The sequence below is a fragment of the Hylobates moloch genome, unplaced genomic scaffold, assembly GCF_009828535.3.
Source record: "Hylobates moloch isolate HMO894 unplaced genomic scaffold, HMol_V3 SCAFFOLD_8, whole genome shotgun sequence".
Lineage (NCBI taxonomy): Eukaryota > Metazoa > Chordata > Mammalia > Primates > Hylobatidae > Hylobates > Hylobates moloch.
Window position 1 is genome coordinate 9,467,924 of NW_026652283.1, and position 26,469 is coordinate 9,494,392.

General features: G+C 45.1%; 2 protein-coding genes across 4 annotated transcripts in view; one reads left to right on the forward strand and one right to left on the reverse strand.

The window, feature by feature from the left end:
• The window catches only part of LOC116472665 (oxidized low-density lipoprotein receptor 1), a 100,868-nt gene extending 95,537 nt beyond the window's left edge, over window positions 1–5,331 (reverse strand). For both annotated transcript variants that reach the window (XM_032159600.2, XM_032159604.2), the window contains exon 1: window positions 5,231–5,331. The gene's annotated coding sequence lies outside the window, so the exon portion shown is untranslated. The remainder of the gene's footprint in view (window positions 1–5,230) is intronic.
• A 434-nt stretch (window positions 5,332–5,765) lies between these two features.
• GABARAPL1 (GABA type A receptor associated protein like 1) lies at window positions 5,766–22,807 on the forward strand. Of its 2 annotated transcripts, XM_058442946.1 has the most exons (5): window positions 5,766–6,147; window positions 11,257–11,335; window positions 13,915–14,033; window positions 15,259–15,365; window positions 17,374–22,807. In XM_058442946.1, the coding sequence occupies exons 1-4, from the start codon at window positions 6,058–6,060 to the stop codon at window positions 15,322–15,324; spliced, it is 354 nt and encodes a 117-aa protein (XP_058298929.1). In that variant the 5' UTR covers window positions 5,766–6,057; the 3' UTR covers window positions 15,325–15,365; window positions 17,374–22,807. The 2 variants fall into 2 exon arrangements, with proteins under 2 accessions (XP_058298929.1, XP_032015499.1); XM_032159608.2 differs by lacking the exon at window positions 17,374–22,807 and having other exon boundaries at window positions 5,767–6,147; window positions 15,259–16,598.
• The last annotated feature ends 3,662 nt before the right edge of the window (window positions 22,808–26,469 follow it).

Consider the following 26,469-nt stretch of genomic DNA (forward strand, 5'->3'; position numbering starts at 1 on the left):
CTGACCACTGAATGATATTAAGAAGAGAAATGACACAATGAAATATAGTTTTATTACATTTAGTCTGGCATCAATGAGCTCTCTTTTTCCTAGAAGTGGGAAGGACAAGACTGAACACTATTTACTAATGTGTTTGAGTAATACTGTTTTTTTTTTTTTTTGAGATGGAGTTTCACTCTTGTTGCCCAGGCTGGAGTGCAATGCCGCGATCTTGGCTCACCGCACCCTCTGCCTCCCAGGTTCAAGTGATTCTCCTGCCTCAGCCTTCTGAATAGCTTGGATTACAGGCATGCACCACCACGCCCAGCTAATTTTGTGTTTTTAGTAGAGACGGGGTTTCTCCATGTTGGTCAGGCTGGTCTCAAACTTCTAACCTCAGGTGATCTGCCCGCCTCGGCCTCCCAAAGTGCTGGGGTTACAGGCGTGAGCCACCGCACCTGGCCCAATAGTGGTGATTTTGAAGCATATTCTCAGATTCTCCAATACTTCCTCCAGGTAGAAGTGGAGTCTGTGGCACCTTCCTTTGAATCTGAGCAGAACTTTGTGACTGCCTTGAGAAACGGAATGAGGCAGAAGTGTCCCTTTGAAACTAAAATGACTGGATTACAAGAGGCCATGTGCTTTCTGCTGACTTCTTTTGGCCCAGAGAGCCCCTAGGTACCATGAAAGAAGTCTAGCTAGCCTGCAGCCACTATGGGAAGAGACCCATGGTGAGATCCTATAGAGAAAGGAAGAGGTGGCTGAGGAGCACCAATTGTTTGAGTCTTCCCAGTCCAACTACCAAAACTGCTAGTGAAGAAGACTTCCAAGAAGATCCTATCACCAGTCACTAATTAAAACCAAAGCTGAGCCCCATTACTTCAGATTTGTGAGCAAAATAGATGATGCTATTATCTAAAGCCATTCTTTTGAGGTGGTTTGCTATATAGCAACAGATCATCAGAACTAAGCCAAAATTAAAAAAAAATGAAGATTAAACTAAGGTAGTGGCAGCTGCAACGAAGCAATGTGAGCACACAAATTATTAAGGAGGAAGATCCACTCATGTATAGTTCAGGGGCAGGAAATATTTTCCTAGTCTTGGAGTCAGCCAGGCACATCCTAGTGGTACTTGACACTTGATTTGTGGATGGCAGCTTATTTAAAAATTCAAATTAAGTAATAAAATCACTTGTTTAAATTCTAAGCTTAGCAAGCAAATTTAGAAAATGGCTGTGAATAACAAAACCTCTAGCTATTGTATTTCTCATTGGAGACCAATGCACTAAAATTCTGGTTATCAATTTAAATGTGATAATATAAGAGACCCTGGGCCTGGTGCAGTGGCGCACACCTGGAATCCCAGAACTTTAGGAGGCTGAGGTGGGCGAATCACCTGAGGTCAGGGGTTCAAGACTAGCCTGACCAACATGGCGAAACCTCGTGTCTACTAAAAATACAAAATTAGCTGGTGTGGTGGCACATGTCTGTAATCCCAGCTACTTGAGAGGCTGAGGCAGGAGAATCGCTTGAACCTGGGAGGTGGAGGTTGCAATTAGCCGAAGGGCAACAACAGTGAAACTGCATCTCCACACACACACACACACAGACACACACAGACACACACAAGAGAGACCCTAAATCAAAGAAATCAGACCTATCTTTATGGTAAATTCCACCTGCTTTCAGATTCAAATGCTTGAGTGGGGGAGAAAAAAGTATGTTTGGGGCAATTGCGGAACTATAAATATAAGCTCTATATTAGATAATGTTAGAAAATATTAGTAGTTTTTAAGGTGTAATAACTATTGTGGTTATGGAAGAACATGCTCTTATTCTAGGGGGATATAATTTATATATTGGGGTGGTGTCATGTTTCTAATTTACTTTTTTTTTGAGACGGAGTTTCGCTCTGTCACCCAGGCTGGAGTGCAGTGGCGCGATCTCGACTCACTGCAATCTCCGCCTCCCAGGTTCAAGCAATTCTCCTGCCTCAGCCTCCTGAGTAGCTGGGACTACAGGTGCGTGCTACCACACCTGGCTAATTTTTTGTATTTTTCGTAGAGACGGGGTTTCACAGTGTTAGCTAGGATGGTCTCGATCTCTTGACTTCGTGATCCACCCGCCTCGGGCTCCCAAAATGCTGGGATTACAGGCGTGAGCCACTGCGTCTGTCCTCTAATTTACTTTCAAATGGAAAAAATCTAGGTGAAGGTTATATTGGTGTTCATCATACTATTTTTCAAAATTCTCTACATGTTTGAAAATGTTCATAAAAGATTGAAAAAACTTCTAACCCTTGAAATCATTTAAAAAGTACAAGAAACGTTGAAAATGTATTTGAGAAAATGTGAGCTTTTTAATGTAGTATTTTGGTTTTGGTTAAATAAGACATTCTGAAATGTTTTACTTGATTGTTTTAATTTAAAATTTACTTCTATAGGCCGGATTACACCTGTAATCCCAGCACTTTGGGAGGCCGAGGAGGGTGGATCACTTGAGGTCAGGAGTTCGAGACCAGCCTGGTCAACATGGTGAACCCTCGTCTCTACTAAAAATACAAAAATTAGCCGGGGATGGTGGCGGGCGCCTGTAGTCTCAGCTACTGGGGAGGCTGAGGCAGGAGAATCGCTTGAATCTGGGAGGAGGAGGTTTCTGTCAGCCAAGATTGGGCCCCTACACTCCAGCCTGGCGACAGAGTGAGATTCGGTCTCAAAAATAAATAAATAAATAAAAATAAATAAAAAACACACCCACAAAATAAAAGAAACTAAGTTTCATTACTGGCACAAGAAAACGAATCGTATACTCCCACTTCTTCATGTTATTTTTCTCCATGGCATCTTTCAATTTTTATGTATGAAAATTCATGAGGGCAGGGCGCGGTGGCTAGCACCTATAACCCTAGCACTTTGGGAGGCCAAGGCGGGCGAATCACCTGAGGTCAGGAGTTTGAGACCAGCCTGGCAGCATGGCGAAACCTCGTCTCTACTAAAAATACAAAAAAATTAGCTGGGCGTGGTGGCGGGCGCCTTGTAATCCCAGCTACTCAGGAGGATGAGGCAGGAGAAAATTGCTTGAACCCAGGAGGCGGGGGTTGCAGAGAGCCTAGATGGAGCCATTGCACTGTAGCCTGGGCGACAAGAGAGAAACTCCGTATCAAATAAATAAATAAAATCTATGAGTTATTTTATCACTTTATATGTTTGTAATTTTAAGTCTTATTTTCAAATTGAAAATAGTTTAATTTTCAGTCGCTCATGTTAGGTTTTTTTTTTTTTTAGACGGAGTCTAGCTCTGTCACCCAGGCTGGAGTGCAGTGACACGATCTTGGCTCACTGCAAGCTCCGCCTCCTGAGTTCACACCATTCTCCTGCCTCAGCCTCCCCAATAGCTGGGACTACAGGCACCTGCTACCACGCCCGGCTAATTTTTTTTTGTATTTTTAGTAGAGACGGGGTTTCACGTGTTAGCCAGGATGGTTTCGATCTCCTGACCTCGTGATCCACCCACCTTGGCCTCCCAAAGTGCTAGGATTACAGGCATGAGCCACCGTGCCCAGCCTCATTTCAGTTTTTTTTTTTTTTTTTTTTTTTTTTTGAGACGGAGTCTTGCTCTGTCCCCCAGGCTGGAGTGCAGTGGCGCGATCTCGGCTCACTGCAACCTCCGCCTCCCAGGTTCATGCCATTCTCCTGCCTCAGCCTCCCGAGCAGCTGGGACTACAGGCGCCCACCACCACGCCCAGCTACTTTTTTGTATTTTTAGAAAAGACGGGGTTTCACCGTGTTAGCCAGGATGGTCTCGATCTCCTGACCTCGTGATCCACCCGCCTCGGCCTCCCAAAGTGCTGGGATTACAGGCGTGAGCCACCGCGCCCGGCCTCATTTTAGTTTTGATGCAAATATAGTTAAACCCTCCCGGGTTCTCCCTTCCGGGTTCAAGTGATTCTCCTGCCTCAGGCTCCCGAGTAGCTGGGACTACAGGCGCGCGCCACCACGCTCAGCTAATTTTTTTGTGTGTTATTAGTAGAGACGGGGTTTCACTCGTCTCATGTTGGCCAGGATGGGCTCTATCTCTTGACCTCGTGATCCACTCACCTTGGCCTCCCAAAGTGCTGGGATTACAGGCATAAGCCAACGCGCCCGGCCTATTTCTATTTATTTATTCTTTTTGAGACAGAGTCTTGCTCTCTCTCCCAGGCTGGAGTGCAGTGGGCGATCTCAGCTCACTGCAGCCACTGCCTCCCGGGTTCAAGCGATTCTCCCGCCTCAGCCTCCACAGTAGCTGAGACTATAGGAGCGCGCCACCATGCCTTGTGAATTTTTGTTTTTGTTTTTTTGTAGAGACAGGGTTTTGCCAGTTACCCAGGCTGGTCTTGAACTCCTGAGCTCAAGCGATCCTGGGCTTGGGCCTCCCAAAGTGCTGGGAGAACAGACGTGAGCCACCGTGACTGGCCCCCGTGGGTGTTTTTAAAATTAGAGACACTGAGACCCCGACTGAAGAAGATAGGCCATGGGGCTGCTGTTACCTAATATTTATCAGAACTCACCAGACTTGTATGGACAACGCAGCCCCTTTTCACTGTTCTTTCTCTTTGCAAACTCCTCTGTCCTCCCTGTCACTGCCTACCGTACTGGTTGGAAGGCCTTTATTCTTTGACTCTAGGTGGGGAAATCCAGAACGAGGCTTTGCCGCACCTGCCCCAGTGCCCAATCTTCCACTAGCATTCCAGGCAGCGCTTTCTAGTCACGTGAGGGATACCTAACCACTGGAACTAAATAAGATGTGGGGGAACAACTGAGGTCATCACCTAAATTGCTTGATACTCTCTTTTCCAGAAGACAAGCCCCCTTTCTGAGTTAATGGCAGAAAGTGAATCCCTCCCTCCCTTCCTTCCTTTCTTTTTCTGTAAGACGGTGTTTCGCTCTTGTCGCCCAGGCTGGAGCGCGATGCCGTGATCTCAGCTCACCGCAACCTCCGCCTCCCGGGTTAGAGCGATTCTCCTGCCTCAGCCTCCAGAATAGCTGGGATTACAGCCATACGCCACCAGGCCCAGCTAATTTTATATTTTTAGTAGAGACAGGGTTTCTCCATGTTGGTCAGGCTGGTCTCGAACTCCTGACCTTAGGTGATCCGCCCGCCTCGCCCTCCCAAAGTGCTGGGATTACAGGCGTGAGCCACCGCGCCCGGCTAGAAAGTGAATCATTTCTATATTTGATTGTACGTGAAGCCCTCGGTAGTCCTTACTGACATCACGTCTCCTTTGGACCTTGATTACACTCCGTGTCCTTCATCTGACTTCTCTCTTCAGATTCCTGAGTCACGCTCTGTTTATGTTGCAGTTCAGGAGCGAACTGCCGCGCCGCCCAAACACTGTGACGCCAGCGCGGGAGGAGGGCCGCGGGAGGGGCCGCAGAACGCGCAGAGGGCACGGTGCAAGCACGGGACAGCTCTGCATTGGCCAAAGGGATCCCAGGAGGCCTGGCCCTCTTTTCTCCTGAGGCTGGATCCCAACCGGCAGGAAAAGGCTGGATTTTCGCCTTTTGTATTTGTTTTGGGGCCCAACCAAGAAAACCAGTGGAGGGGGAATAAAACATGTTTAAATCTTTTTTTTTGTCTTAAAACCATCTTTAATTTCACAGTCACAAAATAAAACATAACTCGAATGTTTTGATGTTTGCAATGACATCGATTTTGAAAAAGGTTAGCCAGAAAGGAAACGCAGTGAGACAGAGCGCTCGGCCTCCCCCTGCCCTGGGCGCCTGGCGCTGGGAGGGCGGGGCGGGGCACGAGGGGTGACGTCACAGCCCGACGCGCCACCCGGCTGTTTTTGTGCTTCCAGCTCTAGCGAAAAGCCACCGGTATTTCTCCACCTGGCTCTCCTCTACCTCCAGGCAGGCTCACCGAGATCCCCTCCCCGAACCTCCCCTGCACACTCGGCCCAGCGCTGTTGCCCCCGGAGCGGACGTTTCTGCAGCTATTCTGAGCACACCTTGACGTCGGCGGAGGGAGCGGGACAGGGTCAGCGGCGAAGGAGGCAGGGCCCGCGCGGGGATCTCGGAAGCCCTGCGGTGCATCATGAAATTCCAGTACAAGGAGGACCATCCGTTTGAGTATCGGAAAAAGGAAGGAGAAAAGATCCGGAAGAAATATCCGGACAGGGTCCCCGTGAGTGTAGAGGAGCAGGGAGATGGGTGGGGAAGGGCCCGCGGGGGCGGGGGCGGGGAGTCGAGATGGCTTCCCTGGGGCGCCCAGGCGGCTGTGGAGAAGGGAGGTTCCAAGAATTACTTAATCCTGAACGCCCTTCAGTGCCAGAGCCAATGGACGTCCAGACTGTGGAGCTTTTAAAACCCCGTATGCCTGGGCCCCGAACCCCACTTCAGGGCTGACGACGTTTTGGGGGCCGAGCCGCCGTCTTCAGTGACTCAGCAACCCACACACGGTCTCAGCAACTGAGACCGTGTGTGGGTTGAGGTGCACAAAATAGGGCCCCTGTGGGCGAGAGTGGTCAGATCGGGGCCATGGATTGGCTGCCTTTACGAACGCAGGGACTTTGTGCTGTGCGGTGAGGTTTGCGCAAACCCAGTCGATTTCTGCCTTGGCTGGTTCTCCTTTAATGAAGTTGACTTTGGCTCTCATATCATTGGTCTTGGGAGGAAAAGGTTCAGAAGCTATTCAGTTCTTTTCTTGCATTACAGGGGGTAGGGGAGCACAAGACAGTCCTGGCCTGGAAAACAAGGTCACGCTCTCTGCCCAACAGCCCTCTTGCCTCATCGTTCTAGGCTCCGGGGCTTGTGTGGGGACAGCCAGTCTCCCCCGTGTTGATTTCTGATCACCTGGTACCTGGTCGCGATAAGGCAGGACTGAGACGTTTTTTCTGTTTTGGATACCGGCTTAAGTAGTTAAAACTAGCGCAGGCAGTGAGTAGAAACAGAGAAGTATTAGGTATCTTTCAGCATCCGGGCGTTTTCCCCATTACCCCCTCCCCCGCCCACTTGCCTGGTGTTTCTCTAATGCACGCTGCGCAGCCGAATTGCAGGGCAGAATATGACTTAAGTGGTAGGGGGACCAGCAGCTGTTGGGTTTTGGAAATGGAGGAGCGGAGATTTTAAAATTGTGCTCTTTATCTTCAGGTAGGAACATTAGTATTACATGTCACATAATGGTAAAATAATTGCTGTTATCTGATGTCTTTTCTTGACTCGCAGCCACTCTGGGTTTCTTCTCTAATCCTTACCTAACGTTCGTAGTTTTATAGCTACCAGAAGCCACCAGGGCCTTAGCCCAGCAGTCGAAACCTCTTGTACCCCTTTTCCTTAAAAAAAAAAAAAAAAAAAGTCATTAGGGCTCTTCATTCCCCAGGAATTACAAAAGGGTTTTTCAGCTTATAGAGAGGTGAGCTAATCCCTTACTCGGGAAAGGATCCTTTACAAATTACTTTCCTGGTTTCTGGACCTTGGATACCTGAAAATTTTGCCCAGTTCTGGTGATACCAATCTTTTGAGCAAGATATTTAAAAAGTACAATCAAGTTTTATTGATAGTTTACCCTAGCGGTATTATAAGTACTTAGTCTGTAATCATTCACTTAATCCTTACATGATTACCCGTTCTACAGATGGAGTATTCAAAGCACAAAGAAATGCAGTAACTTCCTAAAGGTTTCACATTGCTGATCTGTGGTTGAGCCGGAATTCCAACCCTGTTTGAAGGACTGTGGAGCTCTCGGATATCTTAACCTCCATGCCATATCGTTTCTCAGTTTCTAATGTAGTTGTATTAACCAGAATTAATGACGTGCTGTGGACTTTACACTGTTAAGTATTGGAAACAGATAAATATTTATGTGTATTCACTCTGAATATTTTAGAGCATTCTGTTCTTTTCCTGCTCATAGTTTGGTGTTAAATGTTTTACTCCTGTGATAATTTTTAAGCCATTAAGACTGTCACTCAGATTTCAGCTTCCCTAGGGTTATGTTTTAACCGTGGTGAGCTGCTCCCAAGGTGCCCAGTCTGTGACCTTCTTTTTAGTTATGACGCAGGTTCTTTGATTTGGTTCTAGTTCTGGGAATTCATTGCATCCTTGGGCAGAACTCTTAATCTTGCTGTGCTAGAGTGCCTTGTTTACAGAAAAGAGGGTTATAGTAATGATTCCTAAAGCCCATTCCAGCTTGACCATTGGTGTTATTAAAGCAATGGCGTACCCTGACTGCTCGCATAACCAGAACTTAGCCCCACCAATATTTCTTCAGAGCTAACGTTGAAAAGAAGAGGTGTGCTTGTGCCTTCAGAGAGGAAGGGTTGGTGGGATCTTGAAATTATCTTCAAAGATACAACATACCAAAAAAACTGTTAGGAACAGATTGTCTATTTTAAAAATTCATAACCCTACTGAGTATTAGTCACATTTTACAAATGAGGAAAACTGAGACCCAAAGAGGCAAAGCATCTAGCCCAGGGGTCTACCATAGCGAGGAGTAGAGTTGGGATTCCTGGAAACTTAACCTTGGTTCTGGGAAACCAATACTTTAATGATTACCCCTCCCCCTTATCTTCCTCTTCAAACCCCTCCCTTCCCTCCAGGTATTGCTGTCTGCTTTATCATTTTCTTTTTCTGTCTTCCTTTGTGGTTTTTATCTCTTATTGCTAGGTCTCAGAGTTCCTTTGGGGCACAATGCTAGCCTCTTTCTGCCTTTTCCTTTTAATTCCTGGCTTACATTACCCTATTTCAGTTTTTATTTTTAAATGTAAAATGTGATCATGTCCCTCTGGTCTTCCTGGTTCAGGATTTTTTCTACAAGAACACAAAACAAGTTTTTGTTGTTGTTGTTTTGTTTTTTTACTAATTTTAATCTGCTCCTTTTAAAAGGTTCATCCCCCCCAGTTAATTATGTTAGATAATTCTTTGTAATTTACGAAGCATTTTCATGTAAAATTTTATTAATTACTCACATTCACATCATATCAATACCATGACTTTGTTAAAGATGTGTTAGAAAGTTTTCTTTTCAAGCTGGGCAGGGTGGCTCACACCTGTAATCCCAGTACTTCCTGAGGCTGAGGCCGGTGGAGCGGTTGAGGTCAGGAGTTCGAAACCAGCCTGGCATCATGGTGAAACCCCATCTCTACTAAAAAAATACAAAAATTAGCCGGGCGTGGTGGCATGCGCCTGTAATCCCTGCTACTCCCGAGGCTGAGGCAGGAGAATCGCTTGAACCCAGGAGGTGGAGGTTGCAGTGATCCGAGATCAGGCCACTGCACTCCAGCCCGGGCGACAAACGTGACACTTGACCTGGAAAAAAAAAAGTTACTGGAACACTGAAGCTGAGAGAGAGGTTACGTGACCTGTTGAAGATCACACAGCCTCTAGAAATACTCGTACAGTGTTTTTCTGCGTCTTCACTTTTTTTTTCTGCATTTCCCATATCTTCTAACTAAAATGACTATATTTTCTTTTCTTTTTTCGAGACCGAGTTTTGCTCTTGTTGCCCAGGCTGGAGTGTAGTGGCACGATCTCGGCTCGCCGCAACCTCTGCCTCCCAGGTTCATGGGATTCTCCTGCCTCAGCCTTCCTGAGTAGCTGGGATTACAGGCATGCGTCACAACGCCTGGCTAGTTTTGTATTTTTAGTAGAGACAGGGTTTCTCTATGTTGGTCAGGCTGGTCTCGAACTCCCGACCTCAGATGATCCGCCCGCCTTGGCCTCCCAAAGTGCTGGGATTACAGGCGTGAGCCATTGCGCCCGGCAATGATTATATTTTCTAAACTAAAAGTCTAAAGCTCATGATTTTACAATAGATATTTTCTGTTTGGTAAGTTTTAGTTTATAAAAAAGATCTTTTAAATTTTTATAAATCTAGTACAGAAATACATGATTTTTATACAACTTGAACTATAGAAGTATACAACGTAGACATAAATCCCTTAAAACCCTAACAATCAAAAGCCTAAAGCTCATGATTTTATTTTTTATTTTTATTTTTATTTTTTGAGACGGAGTCTCGCTCTGTCGCCCAGGCTGGAGTGCAGTGGCATGATCTCGGCTCACTGCAAGCTCCGCCTCCTGGGTTCACGCCATTCTCCTGCCTCAGCCTCTCCGAGTAGCTGGGACTACAGGCGCCCGCCACCACACCAGGCTAATTTTTTGTATTTTTAGTAGAGACAGGGTTTCACCGTGGTCTCGATCTCCTGACCTCGTGATCCGCCTGCCTCGGCCTCCCAAAGTGCTGGGATTACAAGCGTGAGCCAGCGCGCCCGGCCTAAGCTCATGATTTTATAATAGATATTTTCTGTTTGGGAAGTTTTAGTGTATAAAAAAATCTTTTATATTTTTATAGATCTAGTACAGAAAAACATGATCTTTATTAGAAGTATATAATGTGGACATTGAAAATCCCTTAAAGTCGTAACATAATCAATATCTATAAATGGCTTGTACTGACATCATATTATAGGATATCATTGTCAGACTTGTTTTAACACTTTCTTTTCCATTTAATAATGTTTGAACAACGTTTACAGTTCTTGGAAATTTTGACAAAGTATAAGATTTAAACCACATTATTGGTACCTTTAATAAATGGTATTTATTAGAAATAATAACTTATAGGTGATCAGGACCATATGAGAAAACCCAGTTTTCTTGATGCTCTAATTAAATACCAGAAGGTGGCCAGGTACGGTGGCTCACATCTGTAATCCCAGCACTTTGGGAGGCCAAGGCAGGCAGATCACTTGAAGTCAGGAGTTCGAGACCAGCCTGCCTAACATGGTGAAACTGCATCTCTATTAAAAATACAAATACTTAGCCAGGCATGGTGGCGTGTGCATGTAATCCCAGTTACTCAGGAGGCTGAGGCAGGAGAATTGCTTGAATCTGGGAGGTGGAGATTGCAGTGAGCTAAGATGGAGCCACTGCACGCCAGCTTTGGCGACAGCGAGACTTTATCTCAAAGATAAATAAATAAATACCAGTAGGTATATGTCCTATAGTAGATCTTACAGGTAACCTGTAATTACTTAAAATCAAAGTTCTTTTTACTTTTCATCATGTACAATCTCTATTTTTATTTTAGTAATGCAGCTATAACCTCACTAAGGAAGCCCATTTTTTTCATATAATTTTATAAGGGGTGGGGGGGATAAGAAATGAAACAGGTGTCCTAGGCCTAGACAGATTCATTTCCAGTAGTAACTAGGCAACTCTAGGGTGTAGAAGGAAAAATACTAGATTGCCTTCTGTAGTTTTCATTCCTTCTCTCTTCCTCTCCTTCCAGGTGATTGTAGAGAAGGCTCCAAAAGCCAGGGTGCCTGATCTGGACAAGAGGAAGTACCTAGTGCCCTCTGACCTTACTGGTAATGCTGTTTGCCTCCCCTGACCCTTTCTCCCGTGAGAAAGCTCTCTAGATCCTTATTACATGCATGAGACTGTGAGATGGAGAATCAGTACATACTTGAAGGAAATGAGTGGGATGCTCCAGAGTTATCTGATTAAAAAATGACTCAGGCTGGGCGTGGTGGCTCACGCCTGTAATCCCAGCACTTTGGGAGGCTGAGGTGGGTAGATCACGAGGTCAGGAGATCGATACCATCCTGGCTAACATGGTGAAACCCCGTCTCTAGTAAAAAAAAAATACAAAAAATTAACTGTGCTTGGTGGCGGGTGCCTATAGTCCCAGCTACTCGGGAGGCTGAGGCAGGAGAATGGTGTGAACCCAGGAGGCGGAGGTTGCAGTGAGCCGAGATTGTGCCACTGCACTCCAGCCTGGGTGACAGAGCGAGACTCTGTCTCAAAAGAAAAAAAGACTCAATAGTTATTTCCCATCACCATATCTTGTTGGATTTTGACACAGCAAAGCATAAGATATTGAAAGAAAGGATCAGATGCCCATTATTTAAACCACTTTTAATTTAATTAATTAATTAATTTTTTTTTTTTTTTAGATGGAGTTTTGCTTTTGTAGCCCAGGCTGGAGTGCAGTGGTATGATCTCGGCTCACTGCAACCTCCATCTCCTGGGTTCAAGTGATTCTCCTGCCTCAAACTGCCGAGTAGCTGGGATTGCAGGCGCCTGCCACCACCCCCGGCTAATTTTTTTTTTTGTATTTTTAGTAGAGACAGGGTTTCACCATGTTGGCCAGGCTGGTCTTGAACTGCTGAACTCAGGTGATCTACCCGCCTTGGCCTCCCAAAGGGCTGGGATTACAGGCGTGAGCCACCATGCCCGGCCTAAACCAATTTTAAAATTCAGCTTTGGCTGGGTGTGGAGGCTCACACCTGTAATCCCAGCCCTTTGGGAGGCCGAGGTCAGGAGTTCAAGACCAGCCTGGCCAACATGGTGAAAACCCCTCCCTACTAAAAATACAAAAAAATTAACCAGACCTGGTGGCGAGCGCCTGTAATCCCAGCTACTTTGGGAGGCTGAGGCAGGAGAATCACTTGAGCCTCAGAGGCAGAGGTTGCTATGATCTGAGATCGTGCCACTACACTCCAGTCTCGGTGACAGAGTGAGGCCCTGTCTCAAAAAAATAAAATTAGGTTTGTGGCCGGACATGGTGGCTCACGCCTGTAATCCCAGCACTTTAGGAGGCGGAAGTGGGCAGATCACCTGAGGTCAGGAGTTTGAGACCAGGCTGGCCAACATGGTGAAACCCTGTCTTCATTAAAAATACAAAAATTAGCTGGGTGTGGTGATGGGTGCCTGTAATCCCAGCTATTCAGGAGGCCAAGGCTGGAGAATTGCTTGAACCTGGGAGGCAGAGGTTGCAGTGAGCTGAGATCACACCACTGCACTCCAGCCTGGGTGACACAGTGAGACTCCGCCTCAAAAAAAAAAAAAAAAAACCCAAAAATTCAGCTTTGTTAATTATGATACCAATTTGTTCCGAAGAGAAAACCAGTCTGGTTTCTTGAGAGGATTATATTTTAGAGTTTCCTGATTAAATACATCTTCTTAAGCTACATTTTTTTAAAATAAGTTTTGTAGATTTTGTTTGGGATTATAAGACGTATATTCATTGTCGGGTGTGGTGGCTCATGCCTGTAATCCCAGCACTTGGGAGGCTGAGGTGGGCGGATCACAAGGTCAGAAGTTTGAGACCAGCCTGGCCAACATGGTGAAACCCTGTCTCTACTAAAAATACAAAAATTAGCCGGGCATGGTGGCACGTGCCTGTAATCCCAGGTACTTGGGAGGCTGAGGCAGGAGAATCGCTTGAACCTGGGGAGGCGGAGATTGCAGTGAGCCGAGATTGTGCCATTGCACTCCAGCCTGGGTGACACAGTTGAACTCTGTCTCGGGGAAAAAAAAAAAAGACATATATTCAGTCTTCATCAGGATCCTTAATGGAATACACACTGCATCCAGGAGACACTGGAAAGATTTTGTTGATTTGCTCCAGAGTTAACAGGTTTGAATATCAGCCATCTAGAAAATTTTCAGTATCTCAGGTAAAGGCAAAGCATTGAACCTTGTTTAATGCCCCAACACTGAGTTGAGTGACTGTGCTAAGATGACCAGAGTCCAGTGGACCCCTTTCCATTGCTAAGTTTTTCTTAGGGTGGGTCTGGGGATGGAAAGTGTTTCAAGTCGGGTTTAGACAGTGATGGGAATGTTTTGGTCTGGATGCACATGGTATTCCTTCAACGTAGTCCTCAGGCTTTGAGTGGCTATGCTAACATGAAGTCTGAGATTGAATAAGGGGAAAGGAGGAATAAACTCCACTATGGCATGTCAGGGACTGTGCAGGTTTCTGAGTTTCCCTTTTTATTTTGAAAGCTCCAGGCCGGTGTTTGGCTCTTCTTAGGTGGTATATAAAGCTGGTACTGACTCTAAGGGGAAAAAATGCAATTGAATTTTTTTCCAGGACTTACCCTTCTACTAATTCCTTGTTTTCTTCCTTTTCTGTCTGCCCTTTTCTTCTTCCATCATCCAGTTGGCCAGTTCTACTTCTTAATCCGGAAGAGGATCCACCTGAGACCTGAGGACGCCTTATTCTTCTTCGTCAACAACACCATCCCTCCCACCAGTGCTACCATGGGCCAACTGTATGAGGTAATGGTTCTGGTCACACAATACTGGATGCCGTCCAGTGCAGTCTTGGCATCCTCTAGCCCTTGTTCTAGATGTGTTGATAACACATCTGAGAAGTGGGGCAGAAGGTGTTATTTATCCGGATCCTCTTACACATGGCAGTGTAAGGCTCTGAGAGATTAGATACCACTTGTTTTTTAGGGATTAGGCACTCTACTAGATTTAATCCTTTTGAAATCTCTTCTCAGTCTTGTCTGACTATAGTGTTTTAATGCTGGATTGTTTATTGAAACAGCAGGAAGTGATTCCTGATAGCAAAAGTTCCAAAGCGTCAGCCCATCGCAGTTCCTGCTATTCTTATTGGTAGCATGTAATTTGTAATGCATTCAGAATCCAGTTCATTATTTTACTCCCATTTAGCAACAGATTGAGAAAGCACATAATAGTAAAGCCAGCTCCTTCTAACTCTGAGGCCAGCCTCTGCCAACTGAAGGATTCTCCCCACAGTCAGCTTCTTCTGTGAACTCTGAAGTTTTGGCTTAAGACAACCACATTGATCTAAACAAGGGGAAACTTCTTCTTAGAACAAAACTAAAACTGTGAAACAGATTCCACATTATCTGGGCACAATGAATCAGATAGAATGAAATATAAAATTAAGGCAAAGTCTGTAAATGGATTCATGTCTCAACAGGTAACCCAGGAGGAATAATTTTTATGTGATGTGGTTTAATTGGAAGTGTCAGAATCTGAGGAAACTATAGTGAAAGACTTTATTATTACTGAAAATATAACCTAGGATTATAACTATTATTTTTTGCAGTATTTTGCATAAGCTGCTTCCTTCTCATTGTGCCCCATTAATGAATTACATAAACTTCTAATAATGCTGAATCTAACTTTTATTGCCTAGCATATGTTCCCTGTTAGTATGTGTCTCATTATATATCCATCTGTGGTATCTATGTTCCCCTTGCTGGGAGTGAGCTCTTTAAGAGTGAGGACTGCCCTAGTCATCTTCATATCCCTGATACCTATGTGTAATATGTTTTCAATGATGGATTTTTGTTTGTGAACTCAGAGCTCAAAGTGTAATTCCAACCACTTCTCCTTATCCTTTGCTCCTCTTTTAAAAGGGGACTAATGATACCTTCCATACCTGCTTTACAAGGCTGTGTGAGGCTCAGCATCTTAGAGCTAATGAATGAATATGTTTTCTAAACTGTTGTCTTATCTCTTCCCCTAGGACAATCATGAGGAAGACTATTTTCTGTATGTGGCCTACAGTGATGAGAGTGTCTATGGGAAATGAGTGGTTGGAAGCCCAGCAGATGGGAGCACCTGGACTTGGGGGTAGGGGAGGGGTGTGTGTGCGACTTGGGGAAAGAGGGTGGCTCCCACCGCAAGGAGACAGAAGGTGAAGACATCTAGAAACATTACACTGCACACACCGTCATCACATTTTCACATGCTCAATTGATACTTTTTGCTGCTTCCTCAGCCCAGGGAGAAAGCATGTCAGGACAGAGCTGTTGGATTGGCTTTGATAGAGGAATGGGGATGCTGTCATTTTACAGCATTCCTGAGATTTAATTTTTGTGCAGTTTCATAGAAGGGTCAGGAGGTGGACAAGTTGGGGCCAGAGATGATGGCAGTCCAGCAGCAACTCCCTGTGCTCCCTTCTCTTTGGGCAGAGATTCTATTTTTGACATTTGCACAAGACAGGTAGGGAAAGGGGACTTGTGGTAGTGGACCATACCTGGGGACCAAAAGAGACCCGCTGTAATTGATGCATTGTGGCCCCTGATCTTCCCTGTCTCACACTTCTTTTCTCCCATCCTGGTTGCAATCTCACTCAAACATCACAGTACCACCCCAGGGGTGGCAGTAGACAACAACCCAGAAATTTAGACAGGGATCTCTTACCTTTGGAAAGTAGGGGTTGGGCATGAAGGTGGTTATGATTAAGAAGATCATTTTGTTATTAAATAGCATTAAACTGGAATTGACAAGAGTGTTGAGCATCTCTGTCTAACCTGCTCTTTCTCTTCGGTGCCCCTTATCTCACCCCTTCCTTGGAATTTAGTAAGTCTCAGGCATTTCCAATTGTAGACTAAAACCACTCTTAGCATCTCCTCTAGTATTTTCCATGTATCAGGACAGAGATGTCTTATGCAGGGAGGGGGCAAGTATGAAGTAAGGTAATTATATACTACTCGCATTCAGGATTCTTGCTCCCATGCTGCTGTCCCTTCAGGTTCACATGCACAGGAATGCTATATGATGGCCAGCTGCTTCCCTCCTTGGTTATCATCCACTGCAGCTGCTAGTTAGAAAGGTTTGGAGGGATGACTTTTAGTAAATCATGGGGATTTTATTGATTTATTTTCACTTGGGGTTTTGTGGGGTGGGAGTGGGGAGCAGGAATTGCACTCAGACATGACATTTCAATTCATCTCTGCTAATGAAAAGGGTCCTTCCTCTTGGGGGAAATCTGTGTGTCAGTTCTGTCAGCTGCAAGTTCTTGTATAATGAAGTCAATGCCATCAGGCCAAGGAAATAAAATAATTGCTTACCTTAAAAATCCACTGAGTTCAGCAATGTTGCCTTTATTTTGTATGTATTAGAATATATGATATGTGGACTCTCTGAACAAAAGAACTAAGTGGGGAAAGCTGTTAGTGATGAATGTTCACATATGGTCAGACCCATATATGTTTACTCAGCTCTTTGGTGAGCAGGAGTTGCTGTTCAAGGGTGAATGTTAATGCTGGGGCAGTGTGCCTGCTGCATTGGTGGTGTGTGTGTGTGTGTGTGTGTGTGTGTGTGTGTGTGTGTGATTTTCTCCTCCAAAGATAAGTGCATTGTCACTGTTCTATGTGTTTCTGAAAGCTGAAGGTGGAAGACTGCCTACATAGAGTGTAAGGGGTGGGCTGTGCTAATTACAAATGCAGATGTCTAGGCCATCTCCCAGATTTAGCTGACTCAGAATCTAAGCGTAGGTGTCTAATTTTTAACAAGCTCCTGATATGACTGCTGCACCCTGAAGTTTCAGCGTCATTGCTTTTTGCACCAGGTTTTGCTGTAGGTCCCAACCACACCTTACTCTCTCCATTACAACTTGGTCAGTCTAAAGCCACCATCTCCCAAAGCAGCAAATAGCACCTAAGCAAGGCTCCCGGCATCAGAACAAGCTTGGTGTCTTCTGACCCTATGAAAGTCTTGTTCAGTCATTCAGGAACGAATATGTGGGTGGGCTTTGAGCATGCAAGTTATATGAGAGAATGGAAAACAGATTAATGAAAACATCTTTCATGAAGAACCTTAAGACCCATCTCTAACCCTCTCTAATCTCTTGCAGTCATATCCCCAGGTGATGTCTACCTCTGTAGAAAGTTATGGAATATATCAAGGTCACCGAAAAGGAAGTAGGAAGTTATAAAAGATCCATGCCAAGCAGCACCACATGCAGAAAATTATGTAAGATTACGGAATTTTGATGAAGGCATTGAAAATGGACACTTGCCCCTACTGACAAAAATATCAAGGTGCTATTCCCTAATAAAGCCAAAAGGAAGCTAATATTTGAGTTAAGATGTGAACTGTATTTTGAAGCTAACAGACTTATCTACTACCTAGGAATGAGACTGGATGAATATTTAAAAGAAAGCAAACACATGACAGATCCTAACCCTCTGTACACATCTGAAACAGTCCCTGTAGGGCAAGAGACTGTAGGCCATTGCTAAACCAAAGAGATAGTTTGAATTCAGGGGCTGTGTCTCTCCCAGGTAGGCTTTGCTTATTTTGGGCCTACTTATTTCTGGATTTTCCTAAGGAACAAATTTTATCCTTGGATAGGACATTAGATACCATTTTAGACAAGCTGTCTGATTTTACGGAACAATGGAGTTTAAGTAACAGCGAAGTTCAGAGGCAAAGTCACACCAGCTGTTTTGGCAGTCTGGATTGGATTTGGCACTTCTTTACTGAAGGTCAGTGCTTCTCAGCGCCACTTCCATGTTTTCTGCTAGTCAAGCTTTTAATGCTTTGTGCTGTCAGGCCATTGTGAGGCTTGTCATGAGCTAAAAGTAGTTTAAGAAGCCCTTCATTAACCTGGCCCAGTGTTCCATGTTAGATTGTTAGTTAGATTGGCTTAGTCTGATTGACTTGCTTCTCTCTGGGGATAAAGGTTGGATGATGTGTCAAATGAGATTAGGGAGGCCAATATGACATGAACATCAAAGATGAGTGAGTCCTTAGCTCTTCCATACTCTTTGGTAGAAAGATCTCAAATATATGTAGGGTAAGCATATATCTAAGTTTGCCAAGGATAGTCTTGAATTATGCCTGTTGTCCTGATTGATTAATTAGTAGTTCCTTATTTCACTGTCACATGACACCCCATTGGACACAATATGTGGTCACTCTGTATGTAGTATAAAAATTGAAGCCTCTTCCATCAAGAGAGACACAATGCCTGTGCCATCCAGGTTTGGTGCTCCCCAGTATGGCTCTTACCCTGTCAGGTGGAGGGAGACTAGACAAATCCTTCTACTTGTGAATGGCAGTCTATTCTGCTTTTCTTGATTTTTCCCCCAACCCTGACTTGTTTTCCTCTTTCAAAGCATTGTGCTTTCAAAGCATTGTTAAATTTTTTTACTGTATTGTGCAATCAGAAGTTAAGATCACAAAAGAACAAAGCAAATTATGATTAGTGTACAGCAGTAACCAGGCAGACAAGATCACTGCCTCGTGCACTGCCTCATCACTATATAATATGAATAGAGCCCCTTCAGAGTGGTGCAGTGCAGTCCCCTGGTCACTGCAGTGGCCCTTTGGACACAAATCTTGTCAGTTACAGTTGCCTTGAGAATGTTACACTTACTAAGCTTACAATTCTGCATTCTATTGGTACTGGTACCATCAGATAGAACAGGTATGCTGTAATTTTGAAGTGGTGTGTGGAGGGGGGCCGTGCGTATCCACCTGCCCATGGGTACAGCATCAAGTCAGCTGTAATAATGAAAAATTCAGTCATTTTGGAAAATGAATTGGTTGATAAATTCATATTAGTTCTTGTACAAAATTTGTAATTAACTATTTCTAGCTGTGGTTTCTTTTTACTTTGCCAGATTTAAACAAGCTACAAACATTTATTTAACTAGTTATTTTTAGCTGCATGAAACTACCAAATATTTCAGAAACAAGTCCATTTTGCCATTGGTGGTTCTGAGTCCAGGCTGTCTGAGTAATGAATTCCCTCCTCACCTATGCCCGCTGCCCAGTGGCCCACCCTTTTGTTTACCTTTGATAACTAGCTCAACAACAACAACAAAAAGTCCACACACACAAATACTAGAACCCCTGTTCCAAAAGCTGTGACTGATGATCTCAGCTTTGTTACCTTGTGTAGGGCCCTGCCTCATTTTCTTTTCCTTTTTTTTTTCCCTCCTGGTTATGGGCACTTCTTAAGTACATGTACCCATGGCTGGATTATTTTCAGAGTTTGAAATAACAGGAAGTAATCACCCTTAGAAGTAGTCAAATGATATTTCACTGTGCCATTGTGCAGGTGTGCATGTTTTCATTGTTCTGACTAACAGACAAGTCATTCTCCTGATGGTTTTCATCAGTGTGGGGCCATCTATTTCAATAGTTCTGTTCTCAAAAGCAGTGTATTTAAGACCCTTAGGACTTCTGTTTAGAAGTACTTAGCTCCTAAAACTTGAATAAAGTGATCCTGAACTTTTGGGTAAGAAGTTGAAACGTGTTTTCTATTTTTACACTTTTAGTAGGCTCAAAGTTGCTTCATACCATTTAGTAAAAGAAGGATGATGGCTTTATTGCTTCTTTAAGCAATATGCACGTGGTATTCAAAGAATAAAAGTAACAATAAGCCATGTTTTACGTGCTAAAATTGGCTAGTTCCTAACCTCCTTCAAGTCTTAGATGTTATGTCAAGGAGACCAACTCTGAACATCTCTAATATTCCAACACCTTCCCCCCACTTCCCTTTCTCCTAGTCATTCTCAACCTTGATCTTTGTCTTTTTTGCTTAGTAGTGATCATGTAACATAATTTTCTAGTTTATTATGTCTTCTCTGTCTAGATCCTGAGATGCAGGAAGGCAGAAACTTTTTGTGTACTGATATACAAAAATTGGTCAGAACAGTGAATGGCATATGGTTGGCATTCAAAAATATTGAAATAGTAGTTTCTGATAGGACTGAACCACTAGGCAACTTAAATTATCCAGAAAAACATGTTACAAACAGGCCAGTCAAGGAACTTTGGGAAACCCTTGGAGCTTACTAGAAAGATGTTTTGGAGGCAGGAAACAACTTGAATCCCAGCTCTACTGCCTGACTAGAGCTAGGATGTGGGCTACTCTGTCATCTGTACAAATGAAATTTGCATTTCCAGGCTGGGTGCAGTGGCTCATGCTTGTAATCCCAGCACTTTGGGAGGCTGAGGCGGTCGGATCACCTGAGGTTAGGAGTTCAAGACCAGACTGGCCAACATGGTGAAACTCCGTCTCTACTAAAAATACAAAATACGCCTGTAGTCCCAGCTACTTGGGAGGCTGAGGAAGGAGAACCACTTGAACCTCAGAGGCGGAGGTTGCAGCGAGCCAAGATTGTGCCGCTGCACTCCAGCCTAGGCAACGAAGTGAGACTCCATGTCAAAAAAAAAAAAGAAAAAATTCTGCATTTCCTTGTCAAGTAGATAAGACAATTACATCATACATTGTTGTGAACACAAGTAAATCCTTTGCAAACCATTAAACAGCATTCTTACATGTTAAGATTCATTTTACTTGAAACTGAAATTGCAATAACTGGCCAGGCGTGGTGGCTCATGCCTGTAATCCCAGCACTTTGGGAGGCCGAGGTAGATGGATCACCTGAAGCCAGGAGTTTGATATCAGCCTGGCCAACATGGTGAAAACCCGTCTCTACTAAAAATACAAAAATTAGCTGGGTGCGGGGCACAGTGGTGGGTGCCTGTAATCCCAGCTACTTGGTAGGCTGAGGCAGGAGAATCGCTTGAACTGGGGAGGCAGAGGTTGCAGTGAGTGGAGATTGTGCCATTGCATTCCAGCCTGGGCGACAAGAAGAAAACCTCCAAAAAAAAAAAAAAAAAAAAAAAGGCAATAACTTAGGCTAGATGGCAGAAATCTTTCTGATTGTTTCTCTTTTTGGTTTATTGGTCACAGCAAATGCAGGATGTGGCATGGATCAAGGAAAACAAAGCAGAATATGCCGAACCGGATAGCTCAAAAGACGGCTCTGACACTGAGGGGGTCTCTTCCTTTCTGTTAGACTCTCCTTTAGCACTGATTTTCTTTTCTTTTCTTTTTTTTTTTTTTTTTTTTTTTGAGACAGAGTCTTTATTGCCCAGGCTGGAGTTCAGTGGTGTGATCTCAGCTCACTGTAACCTCCAACTCCCAGATTCAAGTAATTCTCCTGCCTCAACCTCCCAAGTAGCTGGGATTTACAGACACGCGTCACCACGCCTGGCTAATTTTTATATTTTTAGTAGAGCTGGAGTTTCACCATGTTGGTCAGGATGGTCTTGAGCTCCTGGCCTCAAGTGATCCGCCCGCCTTGGCCTCCCAAAGTGCTGGGATTACAGGCGTGAGCTACTGCACCCAGCCTCAGACTGATTTTCTTGGTGGTAGTAGCTGCTGTGTATCCTCAAAGATGATTACTGTGGGCCTCCTTTTCCACAGCAGCAGGTAAAACCTAGATGTGGGACAGAGTACATCATTTTTTTTCTAGTCCTCTTAGGCTGGAATTAATATCATACATCATTTTAAGCTTATTTTGATATTTTTGGCAAAATAATTACAAAATGTCCAGACAAATATGCTGTACACACATCAACAAATACAACCAACTCCCATCTATTAGTTTTTATATCACCTGGAACAGAATGAACAGGGCGAATTTCTGCCTTCCAAAGAGCATTAGATCAGATATTCTCTGCAATCCAGAGATACTGGGCAGAAGCATTTCTCCCCCTGAGTTCAGTCTAGTGTGGAGGAACAGCTAGTTATAGAATGGCAAATTATATGTCTTTTTTTCTTTCCTTTCTTTTAGTCAACTTTACAATCCCCAAATGGCACATCCCTTAGAGACCCACACTTCAGAAATACCCACAAGTAAGCCAGAAGAGAATTTAAAGGAGAAAAGCAGGGAAAGAGGACAAACCTGTATTGGCGAATTATTATATATAAATTATTGTGCTAGCCATATAATCTTTGAAAATAAACTCTAGTGAATATTTCAATTTAATTTGGCTGCAATAGGAGGGAAGGTTTAGTTTTTCCAAGATTTGGTAGCTGACTAATGTTGACCTATGTAGCAGGATTCAAATCCAGATTATCGCAAATCTCAGGCCTCCGTCCTCTCTATGGTCAAAACCAATTAGGACATCTTAATGATTCCATGTGGGGGTGTGCCAGGACAAAACATTGAAGCTATAGACTGTTTCAGTTTCTGTCACGTTCCCCTGTTCTCTGCGTTGCTTCTGCTTGCTGTTGACACACAGGCTATTTTACACTGCAGGCTTTCTCTGTATATTGGTCTCTATCTGTAATATTCTTCCTTCTGGGCCGGGCGCGGTGGCTCACGCTTGTAATCCCAGCACTTTGGGAGGGCGAGGCGGGCGTATCACGAGGTCAGGAGATCGACACCACGGTGAAACCCCGTCTCTACTAAAATATACAAAAAATTAGCCGGGCGTGGTGGCGGGCGCCTGTAGTCCCAGCTACTCGGAGGCTGAGGCAGGAGAATGGCGTGAACCCGGGAGGCGGAGCTTGCAGTGAGCCGAGATTGCGCCACTGCACTCCAGCCCGGGCGACAGAGCGAGACACTGTCTCAAAAAAAAAAAAAAAAAAAAAATTCTTTCTTCTGCCATCTGCCCAATGAACTTAACTCCAGGAACACCTGTGTGAGGCTTAGGTACAACTACGAGTGACGAGAAAAACTAAAACACTGGCTCGAACAAGATAGTAGTTTATTTTGCTCTCATGTCACAGCATAGGTTTCATTATGAGGACTCTCTTCCTGAAACCCAGACTGCTCCTATTGTGACCGGAATCGGTGGGTTCTTGGTCTCACTGACTTCAAGAACAAAGCCGCGGACCCTGGCAGTCAGCGTTACAGCTCTTAGGGCGGCGCGCCTGGAGTTTGTTCCTTCTGATGTTCAGATGTGTTCGGAGTTTCTTCTTTCTGGTGGGCTCGTGGTCTTGCTGGCTCAGGAGTGAAGCTGCAGACCTTCGCGGTGAGTGTTACAGTTCTTAAGGCGGCACGTCTGGAGTTGTTCGTTCCTCCCGATGGGCTCGTGGTCTCGCTGGCTTCAAGAGCGAAGCTGCAGACCTTCGCGGTGAGTGTTATAGCTCATAAAAGCAGTGCGGACCCAAAGGGTGAGCAGTAGCAAGGTTTAGTGCAAAAAGCGAAGGAACAAAGCTTCCACAGCGTGGAGACCGACCCGAGAGGGTTGCTGCTGCTGGCTTGGGCAGCCTGCTTTTATTCTCTTATCTGGCCCCACCCATATCCTGCTGATTGGTAGAGCCGAGTGGTCTGTTTTGACAGGGCGCTGATTGGTGCATTTACGATCCCTGAGCTAGACATAAAAGTCCTCCACATCCCCGTCAGATGAGTTAGATACAGAGTATTGCCACAAAGGTTCTCGGAGGCCCCACCAGAGCAACTAGATACAGAGTGTTGATTGGTGCATTCACAGACCCTGAGCTAGACACAGGGTGCTGATTGGCGTGTTTACAATCCCTGAGCTAGACATAAAGGTTCTCCACATCTCCACCAGACTCAGGAGCCCAGCTGGCTTCACCCAGTGGATCCCGCACCGGGGCTGCAGGTGGAGCTGCCTGCCAGTCCCGCGCTGTGCGCTCACACTCCTCAGCCCTTGGGTGGTAGATGGGACTGGGCGCCGTGGAGCAGGGGGTGGCGCTCCTCGGGGAGGCTCAGGCCGCACAGAAGCCCATGGAGGGGGTGGGAGGCTCAGGCATGGCGGGCTGCAGGTCCCTAGCCCTGCCCCGCGGGAAGGCAGCTAAGGTGTGGCGAGAAATAGAGCGCAGCGCCGGTGGGCCGGCACTGCTGGGGGACCCAGTACACTCTCCGCAGCCGCTGGCCCGGGTGCCAAGCCCCTCATTGCCCGGGGCCGGCAGGGCCCACCGGCTGCTCCAAGTGTGGGGCCCGCGAAGCCCAGGCCCACCTGGAACTCCACCTGGCCCGCAAGCACGGCGTGCAGCCCGGGTTCCCGCTCGCGCCTCTCCCTCCACACCTCCCCGCAAGCTGAGGGAGCCGGCTCCCGCCTTGGCCAGCCCAGAAAGGGGCTTCCACAGTGCAGCGGTGGGCTGAAGGGCTCCCCAAGTGCCGCCAAAGTGGGAGCCCAGGCAGAGGAGGCGCCGAGAGGAAGCAAGGGCTATGAGGACTGCCAGCATGTTGTCACCTCTCACTATCATCCACTCCTTCCTATTTAGGTGTGGCCCTCATCTTCAAGGTCAAAGGCAGCATTTATGCCCACTGTGGCCAGATGGGGGAAGAGGTCGAGAAAACAGACCAACTATGTCTTAAAGAAGATAGACATCCTTCTGGCTCAAAATTGTATTATGGAAGAAAAGCATAATGGACGCTCTTCTATGAACTGGTCCCTAACATCTCCAACACTATCTTGGAAAACTCAGCAACATAATTCTTTGTGCAGCCACTGTATCCTGTATTACCATACTTCTGTTAAATCATCCATACATTCTATTTTGCTTTTTTTTTCTATTGTTTGTTTTGTTTTCAACATGTATCACTTGAAGATTGTATTTTAGGTTCCACAAGGACTGGACCACATCTTATTTGTCTCTGTGTCCCTGGTAGTCACCAAGCGATGAGGAGCTAATGATTATTAAATGAAGGAATGAATAAAAGTAAGCATATGAATGCAAGTACTAAGAAAAGAGATTTACTTATTAACTTTTAGAGCTTATCCACCTCAGCTTTTCAACTTAATCTAGACTCTTCTTGTTGAAACACTAAGCATTAATTGCTTAACCAAGCAACTAGGAATCTTTTATCTCATAAGCTAATTGATATAAACGAGTTAATTCTGCTTTCTGTGTATGTATCTTGACATTGCTTTTTTTTTTTTTTCTGGTAGTTTGTTGTCTTGTGACAGAATATCGCTCTGTCGCCCAGGCTAGAGTGCAATGGTGCAATCTCGGCTCACTGCAAACTCCGCCTGCCGGGTTCAAGCAATTCTCCTCCCTCAGCCTCTTCAGTAGCTGGGATTGCAGGTGTACTCCCACGCCTAGCTAATTTTTGTATTTTGGGTAGAGATGGGGTTTCACCATGTTTGCCAGGCTGGTCTCGAACTCCTGGCCTCAAGTGACCTTCCTGCCCTGGTCTCCCAAAGTGTTGGGATTACAGGCGTGAGCCACCACGCCTAGCTGATATCTTTTTTTTTTTTTTTTTTCCTTGAGAGAGAGTCTTGCTCTGTCACCCAGGTTGGAGTACAATGGTGCAGTCTACGCTCACTGCAACTGCCACCTCCCGGATTCAAGCGATTCTTCTGCCTCAGCCTCCCAAGTAGCTGGGATTATAGGCATCTACCACGATGCACAGCTAATTTTTGTATTTTGGTAGAGACGGGGTTTCACCATGTTGGTCAGTCTGTTCTCAAACCCCTGACCTAGTGAACCGCTCGCCTCGGCCTCCCAAAGTGCTGGGATTACAGGCGTGAGCCACCGCGCCCGGCTACTTGCTTCACTGTTTTCTGTAACACTCACTACTATCTGACACACCTAGAGTTATATATGTAAAGGTTTGTCATTTATCTCCAGAAGAACATGTTCCATGGCTCTAAAACGGTGACTAACATACAGTTACAGCAGGTTCTCGAATAATATCATTTCATTCGAGGTCTTGTTATGCTGTTGAGAAAAAAAAAATTGCAACCTGGGAGGGTTCCTGTCTGTGTGGAGTCTGCACATTCTTCCCAGTCTGTGTGCGCCTCCTCCCACATCTCAAAGTTACGCACATTTGGTGAATTGGCGTGCCTACATGGTCCCAGTCTGAGCGTATGTGGGTGCATAAGTGTGCTCACTGATGGAATGGTGTCCAGGCCAGGACGAGTTCCCACCTTACATACACCCGGAGTTGCTGAGAAGAGCCTTGACCACCCAGGACCCTGAGCTGGAATAAGTGAGTTGGAAAATGAATGAATGAATGAATAAATGAATACGATGATTGTAAAATAAAAATTTGTAAAGTATATGCTAATCATACAAATACCGGACAATAAATGATGTGGTCTAAAAGTGCTCCAAGAGCTCACCGTATTTTTTATTGCTTGTTGAACTCCATGGTGGGAGAAAGTGCTCCTGACAATTTTCACTTTGCAAACGTTTACTCCTTTTTTTTTTTTTTTTTTTTTTTTT